The sequence below is a fragment of the Astatotilapia calliptera genome, chromosome 15, assembly GCF_900246225.1.
Source record: "Astatotilapia calliptera chromosome 15, fAstCal1.2, whole genome shotgun sequence".
Lineage (NCBI taxonomy): Eukaryota > Metazoa > Chordata > Actinopteri > Cichliformes > Cichlidae > Astatotilapia > Astatotilapia calliptera.
In genome coordinates this window covers 3,989,113-4,009,936 of record NC_039316.1, presented here as the reverse complement: position 1 = coordinate 4,009,936, position 20,824 = coordinate 3,989,113, and the positions used below count along the sequence as shown (strand labels likewise).

The 20,824-nt window shown below is 39.7% G+C and overlaps 2 protein-coding genes across 2 annotated transcripts; one reads left to right on the top strand and one right to left on the bottom strand.

Annotated features, from left to right (window-relative positions):
- Window positions 1-3,524: 3,524 nt before the first annotated feature.
- Window positions 3,525-7,950, bottom strand: mgat2 (alpha-1,6-mannosyl-glycoprotein 2-beta-N-acetylglucosaminyltransferase). The gene is made up of 2 exons (XM_026143097.1): window positions 7,730-7,950; window positions 3,525-5,335 (listed from the first exon to the last, which is right to left on the bottom strand). The coding sequence occupies exon 2, from the start codon at window positions 5,081-5,083 to the stop codon at window positions 3,674-3,676; it is 1,410 nt and encodes a 469-aa protein (XP_025998882.1). The 5' UTR covers window positions 5,084-5,335; window positions 7,730-7,950; the 3' UTR covers window positions 3,525-3,673.
- A 2,004-nt stretch (window positions 7,951-9,954) lies between these two features.
- Window positions 9,955-10,982, top strand: rps29 (ribosomal protein S29). Its single transcript, XM_026142386.1, has 3 exons — window positions 9,955-10,055; window positions 10,533-10,632; window positions 10,876-10,982. The coding sequence occupies exons 1-3, from the start codon at window positions 9,994-9,996 to the stop codon at window positions 10,882-10,884; spliced, it is 171 nt and encodes a 56-aa protein (XP_025998171.1). The 5' UTR covers window positions 9,955-9,993; the 3' UTR covers window positions 10,885-10,982.
- The last annotated feature ends 9,842 nt before the right edge of the window (window positions 10,983-20,824 follow it).

The window sequence follows — 20,824 nt, the reverse complement described above, 5'->3', positions numbered from 1 at the left end:
GAGATTTCTAAAATTTCCTTTTACTTCATTTTGAGAATTACCTCCCTGACCACTGAAGTATTAGTATTGCAGCTAACCAGCAGGTGGCAGTCTTGTTCAGGCAAATGAGAGCTTTTGGAATGTTTTTTCAATAACAATCACTTGATCAAACGGGGAAATTGCTGTCTATGTGATATGTAGCCTATATCCTGTTGTCTCTCCCTTGGTCTCCCATCACAAATGTATTGCTTCCACTTCATATATATTTTATATTCAAAGAGCAGAATAAAACTGCCTCTCCATAATTTATGAGCTACTTTTAGGAGAAACACAAGCACTCATAGCCATTAGACCGGCAGCCTGTGGCATCGCTGTTATGTGAGGGGAAAAAAAGGTGTGATCAGCAGGATAGACTGGCACAATCATCCTGTCAGGCTGTCACTAAAACAGCTCTGACTGCATTACTGATCTCTTCTGGGCTGGCAACATCAATCTTGAGCAAGTGTCAATCAGAATTAGTGAGATATTTACATTTAAAAAACAAAAACCCCACTGATTGTAATATATGTGCTATTATTGTGCTTTCTGTGCTGTTTACAAACCCTATCACCTTTGAATGGCAATCAAACTACAGTAGCGTCGAGCACAGGCTTGAAAAGAGCTGCATCTATCTTACACCTTCAGGGAAATGGGCCCTCTTTGATAGGTATTCAATAGCTTGAAAACGAATCCCACTGCACAATCCCTCTTTGACCATCTTTTCACACTGATGCAATTCCCTCGTCTGCATGTCTCCATATATTGACCCAGAGTTTTGTTTACCTTCAATGTGTGCAACGTCTATGAATGATTAATATTGCCTCTCGGGGGCTAGAAGCCCAGACTGAGCAACATTTCATGTGATGCAGAAACTTGACATCTTAAGATACTGTGAGAAGGGAGGGAGGGGAAAAAAATTAATTCATGCCTTTATGTCAGTGATAGATTTGAACGTACACGTCTAGTCAAGTTGGGGAAAGGATCACATTAATCTAGTTTCATTTTCAAGCTCTGCAGGGATGTTTATTTAACCCGCTGCTAAGACCTGTGGTTAGTTTAGACATTAAAGAATGAGTTATATTACAAAGTCGGGATAAGAGGGTGACAAATTAAATGCAACATGGAATACAAAGTTGCTTCATTAGGATGGCTGTATTGACAATTGGCCTGGATTCTAGAGTGGATAGGCAGTTTTTTCCTCTGTGCCTTTTCAACTGCAATTTAGATAACTGTGTATCGGGAATTTTTAGGAGGGGGAGAGGTATGGATAATGGTCTTGGGCTGTACAGACCTTAAATCCAACACATAACAGTTTCTAATGCTCCAATGTCAGCTAACCATTAGTCACCACGTATCAAGAACAATGTGCCACTTCTTCTATTCTCAGTTCTATTCTAAGCCATGCTTCCCTTGTGGTACAGGCCCAATTTCTGAGTATGCACCATGGGAACAGCTGCACAATTTGCCAGTTGCATGACCTCAGAGAAGCAGCAGCAGTATGACTGCATGTCTTCACACTGCATTATGAATTGAAGTTTACTAATAAGAAATTAACAGGAACTGCTTACCCTGCAGAGATTGCATTGCTTTGTTTTTGTACCGAAGAGGAACATTTGAGAGGCTTTGTGTCAATCTAAATAGAAAAAAAATCACACTAAGGAAACAACTTCCTCTACATACATTAAAGTATTTCATCTTTAATTCATGTGGTGCTTTATGCTGAGACTTGTGTCACTGAAAGGCCACCGGCAGAGTCTACCAGAGGAGGCCTTAAATGTGAACTGTTTGAAGAGTTCAGTCACTGATAACTTATTCCAGATTTTGAAAAGTATGCAGAACTGATTGTTGAACACTGCCAGGAGGATGGTTGAGGGATGGAGTGATGGAAAGGGAGTAGGGGATCAATGCAGCCAGAGAAGCCAGTGAGCTCGGGCGTCAGCGGAAACTATCAATACTGAGCTGTGGCCTAAGCACTTAAAATGTAAATGCATCTTCAATAGGAACAACAGAAAACAGAAAGTAGTGTCAGAGCCTTGGGAGCTCTCCAGGTGCATCGCGTTTATTTCTCTGTGAGAATCTCTGCAGATACAGTAGCACAACGTTATACTACATTGGGTAGGGGCAGTGATGCATTGCAACAAAACAATGGCCTGCAGTTTTATTTAGCTGCAGTGCATCACCATCACTTCTGTCAGATATAACACGATGAAAACTGTAGCTCTGCGCGCCCCCGTTACTGAAAGCACTGATGGAATTGAATTCCGAACTGCTGCAGTCACTTTAATATCAAGTCTTCTGGTGTTCTCTAATAACCTGTTGAAGCTAAATGGAAATTATTTAAATAGAATGAGGTGTCTCAACGGATCTACTTTGATCTCAGCAAATTTGTGAGATATAAATACCTTCAAACTAATTATGTGAGCACAGCGGGACCTCCGAGTCCATAGTTTCGCCAAACTCGTGACTGCACCAGTGAGCACTTGCCTGCTCTTCCCAATTTACCACCTACTGAGATACAGATGGGTGACAAATTACGGGAACACCTGAATGCGTAAGTGCTATAGTGAGGGGATGCTGTAGCTCAGTTATGCTGCAAGGGTCACTGGTCAACTTAAGAGGAAGAGATCCCTACTCATCAATAAAACGTTGTTCTGAGCAGTCACCTTTATTCCACAAACATTTCCACCCTGATGAGCAGAAATTGAGTGGTCAAAAGCACAGGATGTGAGAAGTTAGAGTTTCTTCAGAGTATTTAGGGCTTGACAAAAAATTTTTGACCGGAGAGATAACGGTGGGCAGTCACCAGACTTCAACTCAAATTCCTAAGCCAGATTTCAGACATTTTTAAGCTACTGTTAATTTGGACCCAGTTCTGCCTTGGCGCCTTTTGTAGGCCAGATTTTCATAGGTTTGAACTTATCATTTCTTAGTGTGTACTATAAGATGTTGGGATCATTTCCTTGTATGGAAAATTAGGGCGGATAGAATCCGTGGGCTGCCTTTCAGTCCAATCACTGGTATATTTCTTGTGATAGCTCCTTCCATACCCACTGACACCAGTTTTTGGCACTAGCAACAGACGTTTATGAGTTAGAAACTGGCCATTGATCCGTGGAAAAGGAGCACAGGGTAGTGCTGGTCCTAGTTTCGCTTTGGTGCATTTTTAAAACGGACCGATAAGCTGCGTAGGAAAAATTTGTGGTTCTTTCTGTCATAAGAAACTCCCGGCAACCTTTAGGCAATGTTCTGACCTTTTTTCCAGTGTATGTGTGCAGACTGAACAATAGCAACAGGTCAGTGGAAACCAGTGGCTTAAGTTATGTTGACATTACCTTTAATTTGTTTCCCATCAGTATGTTTTTAGACTTTGAATATCAAATGATGCATATAATAATCTTAAAATCTTCTTATAGAAAACACAGCAATATATATTGTTTAGTATATCAATGATACAAAACATTGCAGACTTGTTAGGAATTACTTAAATAATTCAATGTAAAGACATATTTGTGTTAAAGAAGCCAAAAATCCAACATTCGTCTTTATTTGGAACAAGCCAATAAAACAGGCAATATTAAGAATAGTCCATAAAGATTTACTTTTTCTTTATATAGGATGCAAAAGAGACAATAATATATAATAGTAGCAATTAAGGTCACTGTAATTGAACATAGCTCTTGCAGAGTTCATGATCCCTGATGTCTCCCCAGCCCCCATTTTTCACATGTGGGGCCACTCCTCCTGCCCCGTTGGCTGGCAATCTCTTTGTGATCAGGAGGTTTTTTGGGAACAGCTGGTTCCCACTGCTCTGTAGGATGTTTTCTATCTTGGTTTTCTGGTTAATGGGCATGCAAGAAGCCTTCTTGTGGTGCATGCCGCAGTCTCCGGCATGGAAAATCCGTGGTGCCTCACTCACCATGACCTTCCAGTAGGAGGGCAGGCATGACACAGTCAAGTGTTGTAAAGACCAATCCCAGTTGTAGTCATCATAAGTGCAAAAGGTGTCGGTGCATTGGATGAGTTTCTGGTATGTCTCTCTACTCAGAGCCATCCCCATGTTGTGCTCGGTGGACTTCCAGGCTTTCACCTCCACTTTATTTGCTTTGCTGGAGTAGCCGATGTGGCTGTAGCTCCCCAGTGAGAGGATATCGCAGTCTGTGCACTGCTCCCTTTTCAGAGCAGTCATTTGCTTTAAGAGATGGATAAAGTCCGGAGACAAGTAGTGGTCCTCTTCGATCAGGAGAACGAGACCCTTATGGTCTTTGAGAACTCGAACTCTGTCCCATACAAAGTGAAGCTTCCACCACCAGTGGTGCTTGGTCTGGGAAAACTTGGCCTCCCGGTAGTGTCCAAACGAGTCAGGGTACTCTGCGTTAATGCAACCCAGTTTTAAGGCGTCTTTTTTGGGGATGTCTCTGGGGCAGTCCCTGGGGTCATTTCCAGGGAACTCCTGTGGGTACAGCTGGATGCTGAAGGGGAAGAAAATCTGGAGGACTTGGCAGAAGTCAACAGAGGCAACCACTTTGTTAATCTCAGGGGACCAGTAGTCATGGCTGAATATCAGCAGTATGCTATCCACACCTCTGGCCTTTCGTAAACTGTCTACCAATAGCTTTAGATAGTCTGGTCGGTTATGGACCTGAACTACTACAACCAAATCGTCCTTCTTTCGAGTCGTCTTAAATTTCTCTTCATTTCTTATCGTCTGATCAAAGTTTAGCTGGAAGACAATGCCACGGTAGACTAAAGTGGTATTATCCACATCTGGCTTGGATATTTTGGGTTTGTCCTTTTCTTTTTCTTGGTGTGTGTCATTTGCTTGTATAACAGGTGCTGGGACAGGTGCCCGACTGACCGCTGGCGTTGCTTGTTCCTGGTTATGACTGTTGACGCTATTACTGCTGCTGCTGCTGATAATGTTGCTCCTCCGCACCGCCTCCACTTCCCTGGGTAACGATCCACTGTCGTTCTTCTTCTGCCTTCCACTGCTCCAGAAAGCCAGGCCACATATGACAACCACCAGAGTCAGTAACACCACCTTCCTCTTGTAGATTCGGAATCTCATGATAGAGGGTTATCCTCTTGTAAAGGGAGAGAAGTTGATAATTGGGACTCAAGATGCAGCTGTATGGGGGGCTTACGCTTTGCACTGAGAACAGGAGCGATTTAAAAAGAAAGTGCTATCAGGCTAAGTGTTGGCAAAATTAACTGTTGTTGTAAACATGGATCCCACTGGAATGTCACTGGTGCTGAATGAATATTCCATAAGGCATGGCGGTTTTTGAGAGGCAGCAGAGTGGCAGTGTGCGTGCACCACCTGAATGAAAAATAAACCAGAAAATAAAATTAAGTGCATTGTGACAGGTGGGGGTAAGGCAATGTTACGAAAATCTTGACAGAAATTTGTTTCCACAGTATATAAAGCACATTGCCATGCTGGAACATGGAAAAAGACATCAATTGATGTTTAAGCATATACTGTTGCAAATTACGCAAGACCAAACTCGGTGCAGTAATCATCACTCATTAGCTTTTGCCATCCCACACACCACACATAAGGTAGGTCACTTGGTAACAACTGAACCACCTACACGACAAATGCGCAAAACTAATATGGTGATAACTGTAGGAAACAGCATCAATCTCCGTAAATGGCTAATAATCAGACCTGCAGTTTAAGTTACCATGTCAATCGGTTTGAACTTCTTCTATTCAAACATACAGTGCAGTACTATGAAAGTTTTAGGTACTTCATGCAGAACACTGACCAGTCTATCTGTTAAAGTGCTGCAGCTGAGTTTTGACGTGCACATAAAAGAAAAGCATTGTGCTGTATTGTTAGTGATACTTGAATGGCTTTACCTGGCTGTGAACCAAAAATATCTTGGTTTTTTTCTTGTTTTTCCAACTTTACTGCCAGAACCCACTAACTATGGAGTGATTTCACTCTCAGCTCTGACATCTGACTTCCAAACCAAATGTAAAGCAATACTCACAAAATAATGTTATCAGGGTAGGAGATGCCAGGAAAAAATTCCTGTTTAGGAACTATTCCCTAAGAGCGTCTCATTCTATAATCACAATGGACAAATTTAACATACACATCGCATAACAACCAAGCTGAATTTTTTTTCTTATAATTACAAGTAAAATGATCACTCAGGAGAAAGTTAAATGAAACAGAGTCTATCCTTCTTGAAAATGTTGTACTTGGTACAGAGACAGTTTTTTATCATATAGCTTTGAGATCAGTTTAGTTAGAATTAATCAGATTAGATTATTAGACAGGGGCTACAATCAAGGAAGACAAAATTCAAATGAAAAAGAAGCAGATTTTACAAAGTGCTTAAAACAAGCTACCTGCCAAGTGCCACCAAAAACTGTCAACATAACTGCTGCTGTTTTACAGGCAGAACATTGACCATATCAAATACAGATTTCTGTATATTTACTGTACTTTGCATTGAGCTAATACCTGAAAGCACCTCCAGTTTACTTATCTTCCCTTATCTGCAGAGTACAGTTAACATATCCAATAAAATGCATTTAGTCTGATGACAATGTAAAAGTATATATTATGGTTTCACAGACATTCAATAAATGATAATCACCGAGCTTTATTAGAAATATACATGCAACTGGCTGCCAGCCAGCCCCTACAAAGAGTATCACAAACGCCACAATTGTGATTTCATCCAATCCTCACCCTTACCCCATACTTCATCTTCGCTTATATCGTTAATGTTGGTTAAAGCTCAATGCTTCTAATTTGCCCTCCATTTATTTTCCTCCTTAACTGCATTATCAATATTGATCGCTCATTTCTGCTGAGCAAACCTCCATACTTTATTCGTTATTAAATTAGTAGTCTCTCAGGCTGACTACCTGACCATTTATTCTGTTTTCTGGTTGCCTGAAAATTCTACTTAATGGTAGCATCCAGTCCAGACTGCAGTGTGTCACCGACACTGCCTGAGAAAGGTATCTGATACCTACTAGAGTCTGTGATAACAGAAGTAAACACATTCCCTGTAACTGCCCCACACAGACATATACATTAAAGTAAGCCCCAAACGCTATTAGTAAATGTGCACAGAAATGTATTAATATGTGATGTGTACTTTAAGGAAAGCAGCTAAATGCAGGAGTAAAACGATACAGCTCTCTAACCCACATTCTTCAAATTATTGTAATTTGCATGCCCACATTCGGCTTTTCCGTGCTAAATGCTTTCCACACGCCTCCTGCCAAATCAACTCAAATATTTGGTCTACAGCTTAAAGTATTTCCCATTTTAATCCACTTAATTTCTTTTATCGTGACCTAAACCGGTTTATACTAGCAGTACAAGCGCCTATCATGTAAATGTGCAGTTTCGTCTTGGAGCCTACAGCACAAACCCCATCAGTTTTTTTTTCTGTCCTAAATTGGCCGCCGTTGGACAACACCGAGCCAGCGGCGGCTTCAATCGATTTTTTTAAAACCACGAGATACAGTTTTTAGCATTTCGCCGACTGACACAAAACCCACAGAAAGCAGCCGAAAACAACGGCGGGCGCCTCGGCTTCGCTCTTTTATGACAGCCAGCATCACGGAAATGCTAATAGCAAGTTAGCAACGGCGTCAGCTAGCAACTTGCAAGTAACCCGCCCGGACCGAACCACCGTCAACACCGTGTCGAACCACAACAACCACGCTCACAGTAGTTTACCTAAAACCGCAGAATCCGTGCGGAGCTTTCACTGTGAAGAGTCAGTACGGTGGCTTCCCATTCTCCTCCATACCGTTCTGCAAAATGCACGGCAAACGCAACTGTCGACTAGCTGTGTGAAAACACTGCCTGTCGCTGTCCCACAATGCAACGGGCCAGCGGGGGGCACCAGAGATACCCGAAATATCTTGAATCCCCGCTGCTGCTCCTGCTGCTGCAGATACTCTGCTCTCTAAACTGACCTGATGAGGTTTGAGTGGCTAGGAAAAGTTATTGGGCCTGTTTGAAATGTGATTGACCCGCCAAAAGTAATTTCCCATGTTTTTATGTGTGATTTGCTTTTTTTGATGTCTAAAATCTGTGCTTATTGGGGGTAAATAGTCTGTGGTAAACAAGATTTACGAAGGGGTTATATATAAAATAAAGAAATTACTTGTTTTTTGTTTCTTTGTTTATTACCTTGCATTATTATACCTACATTATATTCAGTCATTTTTGACTTTATAGACTTTATAAAAAATTTTAATGTCAGTGTCATTTTTAACCTGGATGAATAAAGGCTATATCAAAGTTGTTGTTGTTTTTTTAAGTCGCAGACTAGAATGATCTTTCTAGCTCTAAATGACTTGATGTCATTTACAATTAAGTTCAGTTGAATTCAATTCAGTGTGTTTAGTACCAAGTCTTAACAATAGTGTCCTCAGGGCACTTTATATTGTAAAGTCCCTACAATAATAGAGAGAGAATTCCAGCAGTCAGATGATGAGCAAGCACTTGGCAACAGTGGAAAGGAAAAACTCCCTTTTAGCAGGAAGAAACCTCTGGTAGGACCAGGGAGAGGCTGCCATCTGACACAACCTCCTGGGGTTGAGGGGAGGGAGACCAAAAGGTGCACTGTGAAAGAGGGTCCAAGTTTAATAATCACTACTAATAATAGCTATGTTTGACGGATTGCAGGCCAACAACTCATTGACATTTTAAATGCTGGCAATTATTTGTTGGCAAATACCAGAAATCACTTTTTGGCACAACACTGGGATTTCTTGATTATTTATACAATGTGTTGCAAATCTGCTGAAGAATTACCTGTGCACTTTGGGCCTTTGTGTAGCTATTGTCCCATCACCTAACCTCTCCCAAGATAGGTCATGGACAGCTGCCATAATAATCTCTTGGTAAATTTTCCTGACAGATTTATGCATTGTTCCCTCAGTGAGGACATGGGGTTTTGGTACTAAGATGCAGTGCATTTTCCTTATAAACCTGCTTGTTTCCTTCTTCTTCAGTAGTTCAGTGTTTGTCTCCTTTATTGAGAATAAAAGATGATGCCAAAGATGTTATGAAACAGCAGGGGATCTTCTGCAAATTTGAAACATACTATTAAAAATACAAAAAAAAAAAAAAAAAGATTCTTTGCCATGATAAAAATGACACAATAATTCTGAGTAAAATGCAACTGAAATATATAAAATCAAAGGCTGAATTATTCAAAGAACGAATCATGCAAAAATGCAAGGTGCAAGCTCAATGTACCAATCAATATTTTAATTTAAAGCTGACGTTGTACCTATGTTACGAAATTACTTGGAAGATTTACATATAATGAAATTATTTAAAGTTTGTATTTGCTGTATATTTCTTTCTTTCTTTCTTTCTTTCTTTCTTTCTTTTATTTTTTAGAATATACAATAACTATGTATCTGTTTGTGAATAGCTTTTTAAGAAACTGGAGCTAAATACATTATTTGTTTAGTCTGATTGTGTTTGGTTATAATCTTAAATGAAGATTAGACCGCATTTTGTGGGTAATCAATGAACAATTTCAGGCATTTGTGGTTTGCATGATTTTTTATTGCAGTACATTTGTACATGTCACGAGTTAATTTGAAGGATTATGTGTGCAACCAGATGCTCACGCTAAACAGAAAGAGCCAGCACTTTGCTGTTTTAAGTGCTTATGGTCAACAGACAATTGTTTCCGAGATGAAGACTGAATAGTTTAATATAACATGGTTTTATTTAAATGCAGGGCTTAGAGCTGTAAGAGGGTTAAATGATGTCACGGTTACCCATTGGGCTGTGGGATTTATTAATTCAAATTGATTAGTTTTGGCGATGTACAAAAAAATTAGTATTTTAAATTTAGTTAGGCGCTAGGAGGCGGTACACAACAACCCGACGCCGGAAATAGAGCACCAGAAAGCCTATTTGCGCACGCGCGCCCGTTCTTCTTCCTTTCCGACACTCGAGCGAAAAGAGACAAGATGGGCCATCAGCAGCTCTACTGGAGTCACCCCAGAAAATTCGGACAGGGATCCCGCTCCTGGTCAGTGTCTACTTTGTTGCGTTGTTTATCGGTTAACGTGATCAAGTTGAGGTGATATAAGGTGTTTCTGGCCTCCCCATCTTTAAAAAAAAACGCTACCAAACGTGCACCGCATGTGCCCTGAACCTGAGCTAATATGGCGGAGGCAAATACTCTCTCCTTCCCTATTAGCATCAGCCTTGTGTGTCTTTTGACCGGATTTGGTTTTATAACGGCTAGAGTTACCGAAAGCCCTTAATGCATATGAGTTAGGCGTGTAATTTCTTCCGTCGCTTGATCGGAAGAAATTTAACAAATGTTTAACGTTATTGAGAATAGCATTATTACAGGACTGTTAAAAGTTAGCCCCGGTGTTCAGAAGAGCACACCAAATGCACACCGGCTCATAGTTTACGACAATCGGCGCCAGGGTTTTGTATAACTGGTACATAAAAGCGTATATATGCGTTGACTGATCCTACTCTGATGTTGTTGCAGCCGAGTGTGCTCTAACAGACATGGCTTGATCCGTAAATACGGGATCAACATGTGCCGCCAGTGCTTCAGGCAGTACGCTAAAGACATCGGCTTCGTTAAGGTAAGTTGTATTTTTCTGTTGCCTCTCAAATTGATCATAACTTTACATCACAGAACATCAACTGAATTTCCCACTGTATAAAGTTTCATTAGGACTGGCTTTACTGATTTGAGGATGAAGCCCATGAATTAAATGTTGTTTTAATTTTGCATGAGTTTCATGCTGTTTTGCTTTTTGCTCCTCACAAGCATGCTATATGCCCGTCTCTTTACAATAACTAACACCTGTTTTGTGTTCTTACAGCTGGACTAAGATGTCTTGTGCTGACGTCCTCGGATGGGTCAAGTTGTCAGAAGTCTGGCCATGATGGGATAATTAATCATTGCAAATAAATTTTTTGTCCAATTTGATTGATTTTTGCGTGGTTATTAATTGGCATGAATTTGATTTTTTTTTTTCCACAATGGATAAAAAGGACTTTTAGATGAGCGATCAAACACTATTAATGACCTTTGGTTTTGCTCAGCAGCAAAGTCATGTTGGTCAGGCAGTTAGAGGTTTCCATTTTAAATAAAATAACTTAGTTGGTCACCTACTTTGAGTTGCTGTTCATTAAGAGTTAAGCAAACAGGTTTTATATAGCAAGAGGTTTTAAATATGAGTAAAACTGAAACTTGATCGATATTAACTGGGGTTATGGCTACTCAGCAGCATTTAGTGACTTCATGTCATTAGATTATAATTGTGTAGTAAACCATGAACATTGAGTTGCAAGCCTTATAGCTTTTTTTTTTTTCATTTAGGTGAAATGTAGACATCCTTGTAATAGGTAGATAACTGCAGAGAAATGGTTTGTATCCATGGAAACTGGTGCGTGGGGAAAGACTGATGGGAAGAAAACACAATAGGAATGGAATAGCCTTGATAATTTGATAATGGGGTGGGGAAGCTTTTAGACAGGTCGGCTGTGCCTGTCGTTTGAAAACAAACCAGGAGCATGGAAGTAAAATATTTCAGGTGGAAACTCAATTTTAAGGTTGCTTTGTGGTTGAGTGGTCACATTTCTTTGTTAATAACCTTTAATGGGACATCCGCTGAGCTATTTTGCAAGAAGTCAAGTAGTGCAATTAATCCTCACAGTTGTGCATCATGGCAGCGGCGTAAAGTGCAGCTGATTAATTTTTAATTCAGCGTGCCTTCACGTAAAACAACATACCCCCAGCTCTCATCCAAGGACTGCTAACATGCTGAGATAATAGTCTTGCTCAAAGTTAATGAAATTTGATAAGTCCCCTGTAGTGTGCCTAATTGCTTAGCGCCTCGTGACTGAAGCTACCAAAGTGAAGCTATTTGTTTAAGGCTGTTCCCAGGTAGATGGGATTCTGTGCAATCTGATATTGAGTTGTTTTTCTGTTTCTTGTTTTTTTTTTTTTTTACCAGGATTTACTATAAAATATTTGTCATTATTGTTCTCACCTTTAAAAAAAATAGTGTGAAGTGTTAGGCACTAGATGGCAGCAGCACATCATGCTCAGTGCCGTTGATGATGCCACTGACTGCTGGTAATGCTATTTATGCTGCTGCCCCCCCCCCCCCCCCTCAAAAAAAAAAAATCTTTCATTCATCATAATTATATACCTTTTGCCATCAGGTACTAGAGAAGCTTCATGGGGTCTAAAGTGGGCAGTTAAAAGATGTTTGTGGCAGATTGAAAAGTCTAAAAATACATTGTAGTTGTGCAGCTACTTAGATTTTTTAAAAAGCATAGTCAATCTACTCCTTTATGCTCGAGGTTCAGATTTTAATCTGTTTAATCCAAGGCAATAACTAAAATATGGTTGGGAAGTGCTAGCGTATCACAAATAATAAATCTGTTTTTGTTCAGCAGGCATAAGATGAAACTTTAATGCTCCCATTGGGGAAATTGTTAAAAAGAAACAAAATGACAAAAAAATGAAATTGACACAAACACTCAAACCTATAATTCTAGCAACAAAACAAACTGCTTAGAAATAAAAGGATGAATGAATAGTGATAGAGATGTTTAAAAGTAGAGCAGCACCCCTCATTATAAAGAGTCTTCGGAAGTCCAGTACATACACAAAATGAACAAGTGAAACTTTTTAAATGAAGGAAATAAATAAAAGGTACTTCCTGCCAAATGCAGTAAATATATGCGATATAGCTACTTTAAACAAATGTGGCCATAACTGTCTGACTGAACTTTAGAAATGGAAGCACAGCGTGTGCAAAACATTCTGCAAGGCTAAGGCGTATTTTATGGGGTGTATTGATGTCTACCTCAGATCTGTAGGTATTTTAAAAGTAGGCCAATAAGTTATGCATAAAAGGAGCCTGTGTGCAGGAACGGGCAGGCCAGTTTGGAGCTGAACACACAAGCGCTCCTTGTTGCATCACTGCACCATGTTGGCGGGTGGAAGGTGTTGTCTTTGATGTTCAGTTCAACTGCCTTTTTTTCTTCTTTGCACCGCATCAATGTTCTCGCTGTGCTGTCTCCTCAGTACACAACTTCCACGACAACTGACTCAGTGAAAAATCAGTTTCATCCAACCTGAATCTTTTTCAAAAAGTCTCCCATCGTTGTTACCGTTCACTGGCTTTGTGTGGTCACACAGTTTGCTCCAGCTCCACTTTCTGCCTTACACTGTGCTATTTTTATATATGTAGCCTACATATAGTTAGGTTCACATGTGTTTGGGAAATAGCTCTGTTTAAGTCCTTTGTCCTCAGTACACAGTGGCTTGTGAATCAGACAATCATTTTCTGAGGTACAAAAGAATTTGGGCAGTTGACTTAAGTGAAAATAGAGTTGTTAAGAAATTGCCTCCATGTCCTTAAATAATTATAGTTTTTACTTATTTTTCACATTTTTATTTTAGTTATAAAAGCTAATGATTCAGGAAGTAAACCTTAAATCTTATCAAATCTGAAATATTGTTACCAGAAATGCTGTTTTGACATGACGATCCACATTTTAACTTTGACTATCAGTCCTTTGTTGTTAAAATTTGTAACAAACCAACTGAGTGGAAACCTATTGTTGGTCAACTCTTTGTCCAAATGTGTGAAGAGCTGGAGTTTCCCCAGAGACATATGGAGTTTTGGTGACACAGTGAGTAGCAGTAACTGGGTAGATATCTAAATTTACGCATTTATTATCAAACAGTAATGGTTTAGCACATACAGTAGTTCACTTTTCCTTTTGGGCTACTGCTTCAACTTTAGTCTTGCATTTTGTAAAGGGAGGAGAACCACAGAGGCATATTTAACAAAGACAGTGTTTAAGAAATGGACCTGGTTCCCTGGTCTGAAAAGGGAAGCCCATGCAGATGTGCCTTAAAGCTGCATTTATTTCCTGTAGCTGGCAGGGAGAGAATCCTGAATAAGCACAATGGTTATGCTCTGCAAATTATGCTCCCGTTTTGGACAAAATAAATGGTAAAGCAGGGTACATACCTACCTTGGGACTTGCACCTTGCTACTGTATGAGGATGCAGTGTCCCTCTGTTTCACACATTTGGCCAGAGGGGCCGATGGCGCGATATGGCAGCCTCGCTTCTGTCAGTCTGCCCCAGGGCAGCTGTGGCTACAACCGTAGCTTGCCTCTACCAGTGTGTGAATGCGAGAGTGAATGAATAATGGAATTGTAAAGCGCTTTGGGTGCCTTGAAAAGCGCTATATAAATCCAATTCATTTATTGCCAATGCTCAAACTTAGACTTCTCAAATCAGTGGTGTTGGCAACATCACAAAAGCTATGATCATCTTTCACATAGATTTAAATAAAATGGAAAAACTGAATCCACTGAAACTGAATGGATGGATGGATAACATATTTAACTGGATCTTTAGTAGCTCATAATCACTGACTTCTTTTCTTCTTTCTAGGGGTTCCCCTTTAGAAATTATTTAAAAAATCTACTCAGCAAAGTTATCAACTATAAAACCAATATAACTAAAATATGACAATAAGGTCAGTTAACTGTTTACTTAGGGGGTAAGGATACGTTTTCTTTTGATATATTGTTAATACAACTAAACTGAATGAAGTTAAGAGTTATGGGTTTTATTAGAAACAATGTTGCAAATAAATTTGTGAAGTCTCTTTTATTTTAGTGACCTGATGAGATAATTGCATCTGTACATGGAGGGGCTGGTCGACAGTTTACTGGGAGTAGCAGTTAATATTATTATCCCTAAGTGATGTACGTGCTGGTAAAATCGACTGTTTGTGGCTATAAAAGACTCTGTGATCGCTCATGTGTGCCATGCTGGTACACACACATAAATATGTTATTGTGTGCACTTTGTGGTCACAGCCAGATCTTAACGCCGAAAGCAAACCTGAATGGAACACTAGTTTGAACAAACCAGAAGGGAGCTGTTGGTGTGATGGCTTGGGACCCAAAGTCTCTGAGCTACTGTGACTGACTGCCAGATACATTGCAGAGGTCTGCCATCCATCTCCTAGATTATAGCGAAAAATAGGTGAATTGAAAACGTTACAGCACACTGTTGGCATGGAAACATTCCTCTGGGTTTACCTGCTTTTGATTGTTAGACCAAGAGGCACTTCTCTCTGCAAGGTTACTCCAAACGGCTGTGGGCAAACATGCAACTCATTCATGCTCCCCCTCTCCCAGTTTCCACAGATTGGGAAAGATGTTGACTGAGGGATGGCAAATGAAAAATATGAAGAAAAGAGCAGCAGCCAGAGACATAAAGAAAAAAATAGATTAATTGAAGAAAGAAGCAATAGTAAAAGCAGAACCTGTGAAATTATGCAATGATTAACAGGCTATTGTGTAAGACGCCCTAAGAATAATAGCTGATAATTACAGGATGTTTTGTTCCTGATATTCTCCTTTTCTTTATGTTATAGTAAGCTGGAGGACTGAAGATAAAACATATTTGTTATTATTTTCCACAGTTGCTATAAAACAGCAATATATTTACCCACAAACATCACCTGACTACATTATTATCTCAGATATTTTTCTGTTTCAGTGTACTCCCTTGAGACGTGAGCTGCGCACTTCACTGAGCTTTATTACAGTCCAGTACGGAGCACCTGGCTGACTCAATCGCTCCAGTCAAACAGAAGCTAATTCTCCAGCCTCCATGGAATAAGCGTGCTGCAAAGCCCCAATTTAGGCTTAGATGACTTCAGCAAACATTAATTTCTCCATAAATTTCAAGGGAATTGCCTCAGCAATGCAGACTTTGTTTACCTAAAGTCAGCTGTGTGGCCAATATTAGACTTACAGAGATATGTGCAGCCTATAACGTCGGGCAGATATTAAATAAAACCAAAAGTAACATCAGCTGGCTGTGAAAGTCTCCAAGGCTAAATGGAAATCGCATGCTAAGCCCATGGCTGACAAGTCACCACAGGAAATGCGCAGGTGTAATTATTAATGGCCGTCATCCATTTAGATGCTGTATTGCCAGAATCCTGCTGCAGTCTGGCTCAGAGCTGTTGCTTAGTGGGACATTTAAATGAACAAAGCCGTCATGAGCGCCGCTGTGAAAGAGATCAATTATGGTGTTTTTGCTAGGCCAGAGGAGGCTGATAGACATTCACTTTGTTTTCATTGCGACTCCGGAGGTGGGCAAGATCCACACGACACCTCATGAAAGAAGATGGTGCTTAAAATAATATATATATATATTTTCACTTTCGGCTTTCAGTATTTCTATGAACTGGACAACACAAATTCCTAATTAGAAGTCAGTGAACACTGCAGCCATGCCCGTGCACAGCACAGCTCACTGTTATAGAAAGGAACGATGGTTAATGTTATTTGTAACACCTGCACTTTCCCAATGACAACTCAAACGTGCTGTTGAGAGGAGAGAAGAAGAGCAAGTTGGCCTGTAATGAAATACGTTGAGAAAATAAGACAATTCGTGTTTGAAACGACTGATTTGTTAAAGTTTTGTGACAATCCTCTGAGCTCACTGCTCACTTCAAACATGATATAGCGGAGGGGTTCAAACAGCAGGCAGAGATGCACTGACATGTCAGAGTGGGAGCACCGAATGCTGCGTTTGCCGATGGAGCGCAGCTCAAACTAGCCAAACTTAATCCAATTACATGAGCGTTTCTATAAAGACAATGAAAATCCAAAATCTTCAGGAAACTGATATTTCCAAGCTGAATGATGCACACTTCTGATCAGAAGTTCATATACACTCATGGGTATGAATCCTAATCTTGAGCTTTTAATTTTTTTTTAGAACTATTTCTTTTTCGAGGTGAAATGATTATACAGCATACATCTTTAATGACTTTATTAAAAAGGAATTCAAGACTCAAAGATTCAAGATTCAAAGTGTTTATTGTCATGTGTACAGAAGAAATAGCATTTCTCTGTGCAATGAAATTCTTCCTTTGCTGTCCATACACAAATGCCAAGTTAGGTAGGGTTGAGGGAACAAAGATAAATAAGGATAAAAATCAGACAAGATATTAAGATAAATATGGTAAAAATAAGGATAAAAATAATGAAAGATAAATAAATAAGCACAAAAATAAGTAAATGAAGACAAATGAGGTATGCAGTTGTCAATGTAAAAGGATGTACAAAGGAGCTTAATGTGCGAAATGAACTTAGTGTGCAAATTGCAGTTGAGGTAGGTCAGCTGTTCAGGAGTCTGATAACAGTGGGGAAGAAGGAGTTGGAGAGTTGGAGAAGGAGGAATTGAGTGCACCCGATTTGCTCTAACCAAACAGGCTCAGATATATATACATACACCCTATGAACATTTGGTTAAATGTCCCCTAGCAAGTTGCATGTCAACACTTTTGGTAGCTGTCAACAAGCTTCTGGCATAATTCCAGCTGGACCACTCTACTTGGCAGAATCGGTAGAGTTCATTTAAATTGGTTCGTTTCTTGGCAGAGACTTGGCTTTTAAACACAGTCCACAAATTTTCAATAGTCTAAGGCTGGAGGTTTGATGGTTCCTGGGTTGTTCCTGAACATCCTAACCAATTTCCTCTAAGTGACAGTTTGGGTCTTCTCCAGATATTGGCAAAGTGGTGACACATCTGAATAACTTGCACTTACCTACAGTTATTTGAAGTAATGATCCTGAAATATGCAGTTATTTAAAAATGTCTCCAATATAAAAAATGAGAATCATAGATTTATATGATTCTCATTTTTTATATATTCACTGAGTTCCTTGGCCTTTTGCTTTGTTCTAAGTATCGGTCAGTCCAATGAGAGCAATCAAACAAATCCTTTAAGACTAGCAAAGAGAAACTACCAGTTGTAATCAATTATAATCACTAATGAAAACATGAAGGGGGTTGTCCAGTTAAAAGACACTGTAGAATCTCGAGCATAATAAACAAGACCAAAATTCAGTCATGGGACAACAGCCTGTTGTTGTAATGCCAGTTACAGAAAATGTGAAACAACATAAAAATAGGCTGGCTGAATATTAATAACCAGGGTCAAGAAATATGTCACCTCTCTGCAAAGGTAGGTGTATGATCAGCACTAACTTTTTTACTTACTCTGTAATTTCAGAGCTGAAATACAGAGCCAGACATGAAAAATGTGTTGCTTACCAAATATGACAAATACAAAAGACGGTCTGGAAAAGGTTTATTGGTATTCAGTCTGTACTGTATTGGCTGGCACAATGCTGCATTTAATGAATTACACTATACATGCATCCCATGGGATTCATCAAACATCTGTGGAGAGTCGGTCCACAGTGAAGGTCATAAGAGGATCTGTCTTTTTGAAGATATGGATGTGGAACCTTTTCCTTTTTTTCCTTTTAATTCTTTAAAATTTACTGTTAGGTTTCCACCAATAAATATAAAAAAACATAATGTGATTTTATCTGAATGGTCATCCTCTCGTGCAGCTTTCAAGCTCTTTCAGGATGACTGCTAAATTTAGATTTCAGTGTGGAAGTCCCATTCTGTCCACTTGCACTGGTGTTTTGGCAGTGTGTCACAGTGCTGACCATTCAACTAGAATTTCACTTGAAGCTAGTATGCATGAATATCATCCCTCAGACACATCAGCATGTTTCAGTGAAAACAGGGTCAATTCAGATTTCTTTCCATGCAAGTTTAACATCTGTGACCTAAAGAGGGATGTAAAAAATTAGCATCTATGAAATCTATACAGTACTGCATGAAAAAAGATGACTCTGATTGGCCAAATTTCAAACAGATATGGTTGTTAGAGCCCTACTGATTTGTCAGTAGGTCGATATTAGCTATTGGTATCAGTATTTATAATGACTGATAAACACACGGACACCCTGTTAATATTGGCTGTTTTACTGAAATTATTATGTTATTGTGTGCAAAAAAAATTATTTGTGCTTTCTAAAGAAAACTAGTATGTTTAGAAATGTTATACTGAAAATCCCTTGCTCTATCAAAAAAGCACTTAGGAACATTTTGATAAAAACTTGAAATGTCAAGTTTTCTATCCAGTAGGTCTGTTCTTCAGTTTTGGTAAGTGAGATTCACTTATTTTATTTCTATGTCACTTTGCACAGAAACATAAACCTGCTAACTGGTGCAATGTGTTTCTAAGGTCTTTTGGTGGTACCTCATTAACCAGGCTTGCTACTGTTAGCTGATGACTTGAGCACTCCACACCCATCCAAGTATGGTCACTTCTGGCTCCTAATATAACAAATCCACAACAGCTATAATTGAAGCCAGTAAGTGATGTCACCTGTTGTATACAATCTACGGCTCAAATGTGAATGGGTTTGTTGTAATGTCCCAAATCCTGTTAGCTAAACCATTACATTCTAGAGTAAATCTTCTAAAACTGTGCTAAAAACCAATAAGATATAACATAATGTGCAAAACACGGTCTGCTTCCCACAGTTCAGGGAAAAGATGCTGCACATCTTAAATATGCCTGTGGGGGCAGTGCTGCCCCGCAGCTGAGACTGGAAGTGCCAGTCAGAGCAGGCACAGAGCAGTGAAAGGTGAGGTGACAGGAGGTGCTGTGCATCTCTCTTGGGAAGATCTCTCCAGTCACAGCAGAGGAAAAAAAACAAACTATCAAAACCAGAGAGAGAGCGATGCAGAATGTTTAGAAGCAACCTTGATCAGGCTGTCAGCTTGGGTTATACCTAATTGAATACAGCATGCCATTTGAAGTGGAGAGTATGGCTTGAGCAGCAAAGAGAAGCCAGAGTAGGGCAGGCACAGCGGGAGAGTAGCACTCACCAAACAAACAAAAAAAGACAAATCAAAGAGTAAACACATGAAATGTTCAAGCAGACAGCCCAGATCTTTTCTCTGTGTCCAACATCATGTACTGTCTTTACGTATGTGCTGTTAGTACCTGCAGTAGCAGAGAGGCTGTAAATCTCAACAAATGTAATTTGGGGAATAAGTAAAAGGTGAAGGAGACTGCGCCACTTTGTCACTAACCTCATCATTTCAGGCCTGATTTGAAAATGCATGCAAAATAGCGATGGAAGTATTAGTCACAGCTCTGTGTTAAAGCAGGTTAAACGATATCAAACTCTGCTCTCAGGAAACATAATACGGCGATGGAGGTCAGCGGCTGTTTCGGTGTTTGACTGGCCTGCCATTGGTAGCTCAATAGACCGGAGTGCTCAGGGGCAGTGGAAAAAAAATATTACTCATAAATGGAAAAGATCACATATTGGCATTTGAAAGTCTGCAGAGAAATGGTGTCACAGAGGAGACTCATCTGTCATATCTCCTCAGGCTAGAAGGACGTGATGTTCTGTCAGAATTGAAATATTTCTCACGCAGGTCAGTGGCTCCAAATACTTTATTTTACTGCTATAATCCCCCTATTACAGCCATGCACATGCACCATATATATTCACCCACATAGTGGTGTGAATATATTCACAGCTTTTGCCTATAAATGAGGAGATATGACCACAAGCCTTTATGCAGTATGGAAATACCCACTCATAAGCGTGTCTGTCAATCTCTTTTTTACACCGGTTTGGATGTTAACCTTTGAATTGTCAGTGCCCGGCATGAACATGACCAATGCTAACATTTTTCATTCCTCACATTTATAAATCGCCAGCAGAGACTGCGTGGAATTGAATAGTTTAGAAGATTTGCATATAAAATTACACTGCAGTGGATATTAAAGGAGCAGTCCATGCAGGTAGAGAAGAATAAAAACAAAGAAAAACAAAGGGGCAAGTTCATATGCGACGTCCATTTTTGCAATAGTTCTGTGTGAT

Bases quoted from the DNA above. Each gene is read 5' to 3' on its own strand.
- mgat2 (XM_026143097.1), bottom strand. From the start codon at position 5,083: ATGAGATTCCGAATCTACAAGAGGAAGGTGGTGTTACTGACTCTGGTG.
- rps29 (XM_026142386.1), top strand. From the start codon at position 9,994: ATGGGCCATCAGCAGCTCTACTGGAGTCACCCCAGAAAATTCGGACAG. The intron at 10,056-10,532 runs GTCAGTGTCTAC...ATGTTGTTGCAG, and splicing joins GGACAGGGATCCCGCTCCTG to CCGAGTGTGCTCTAACAGAC.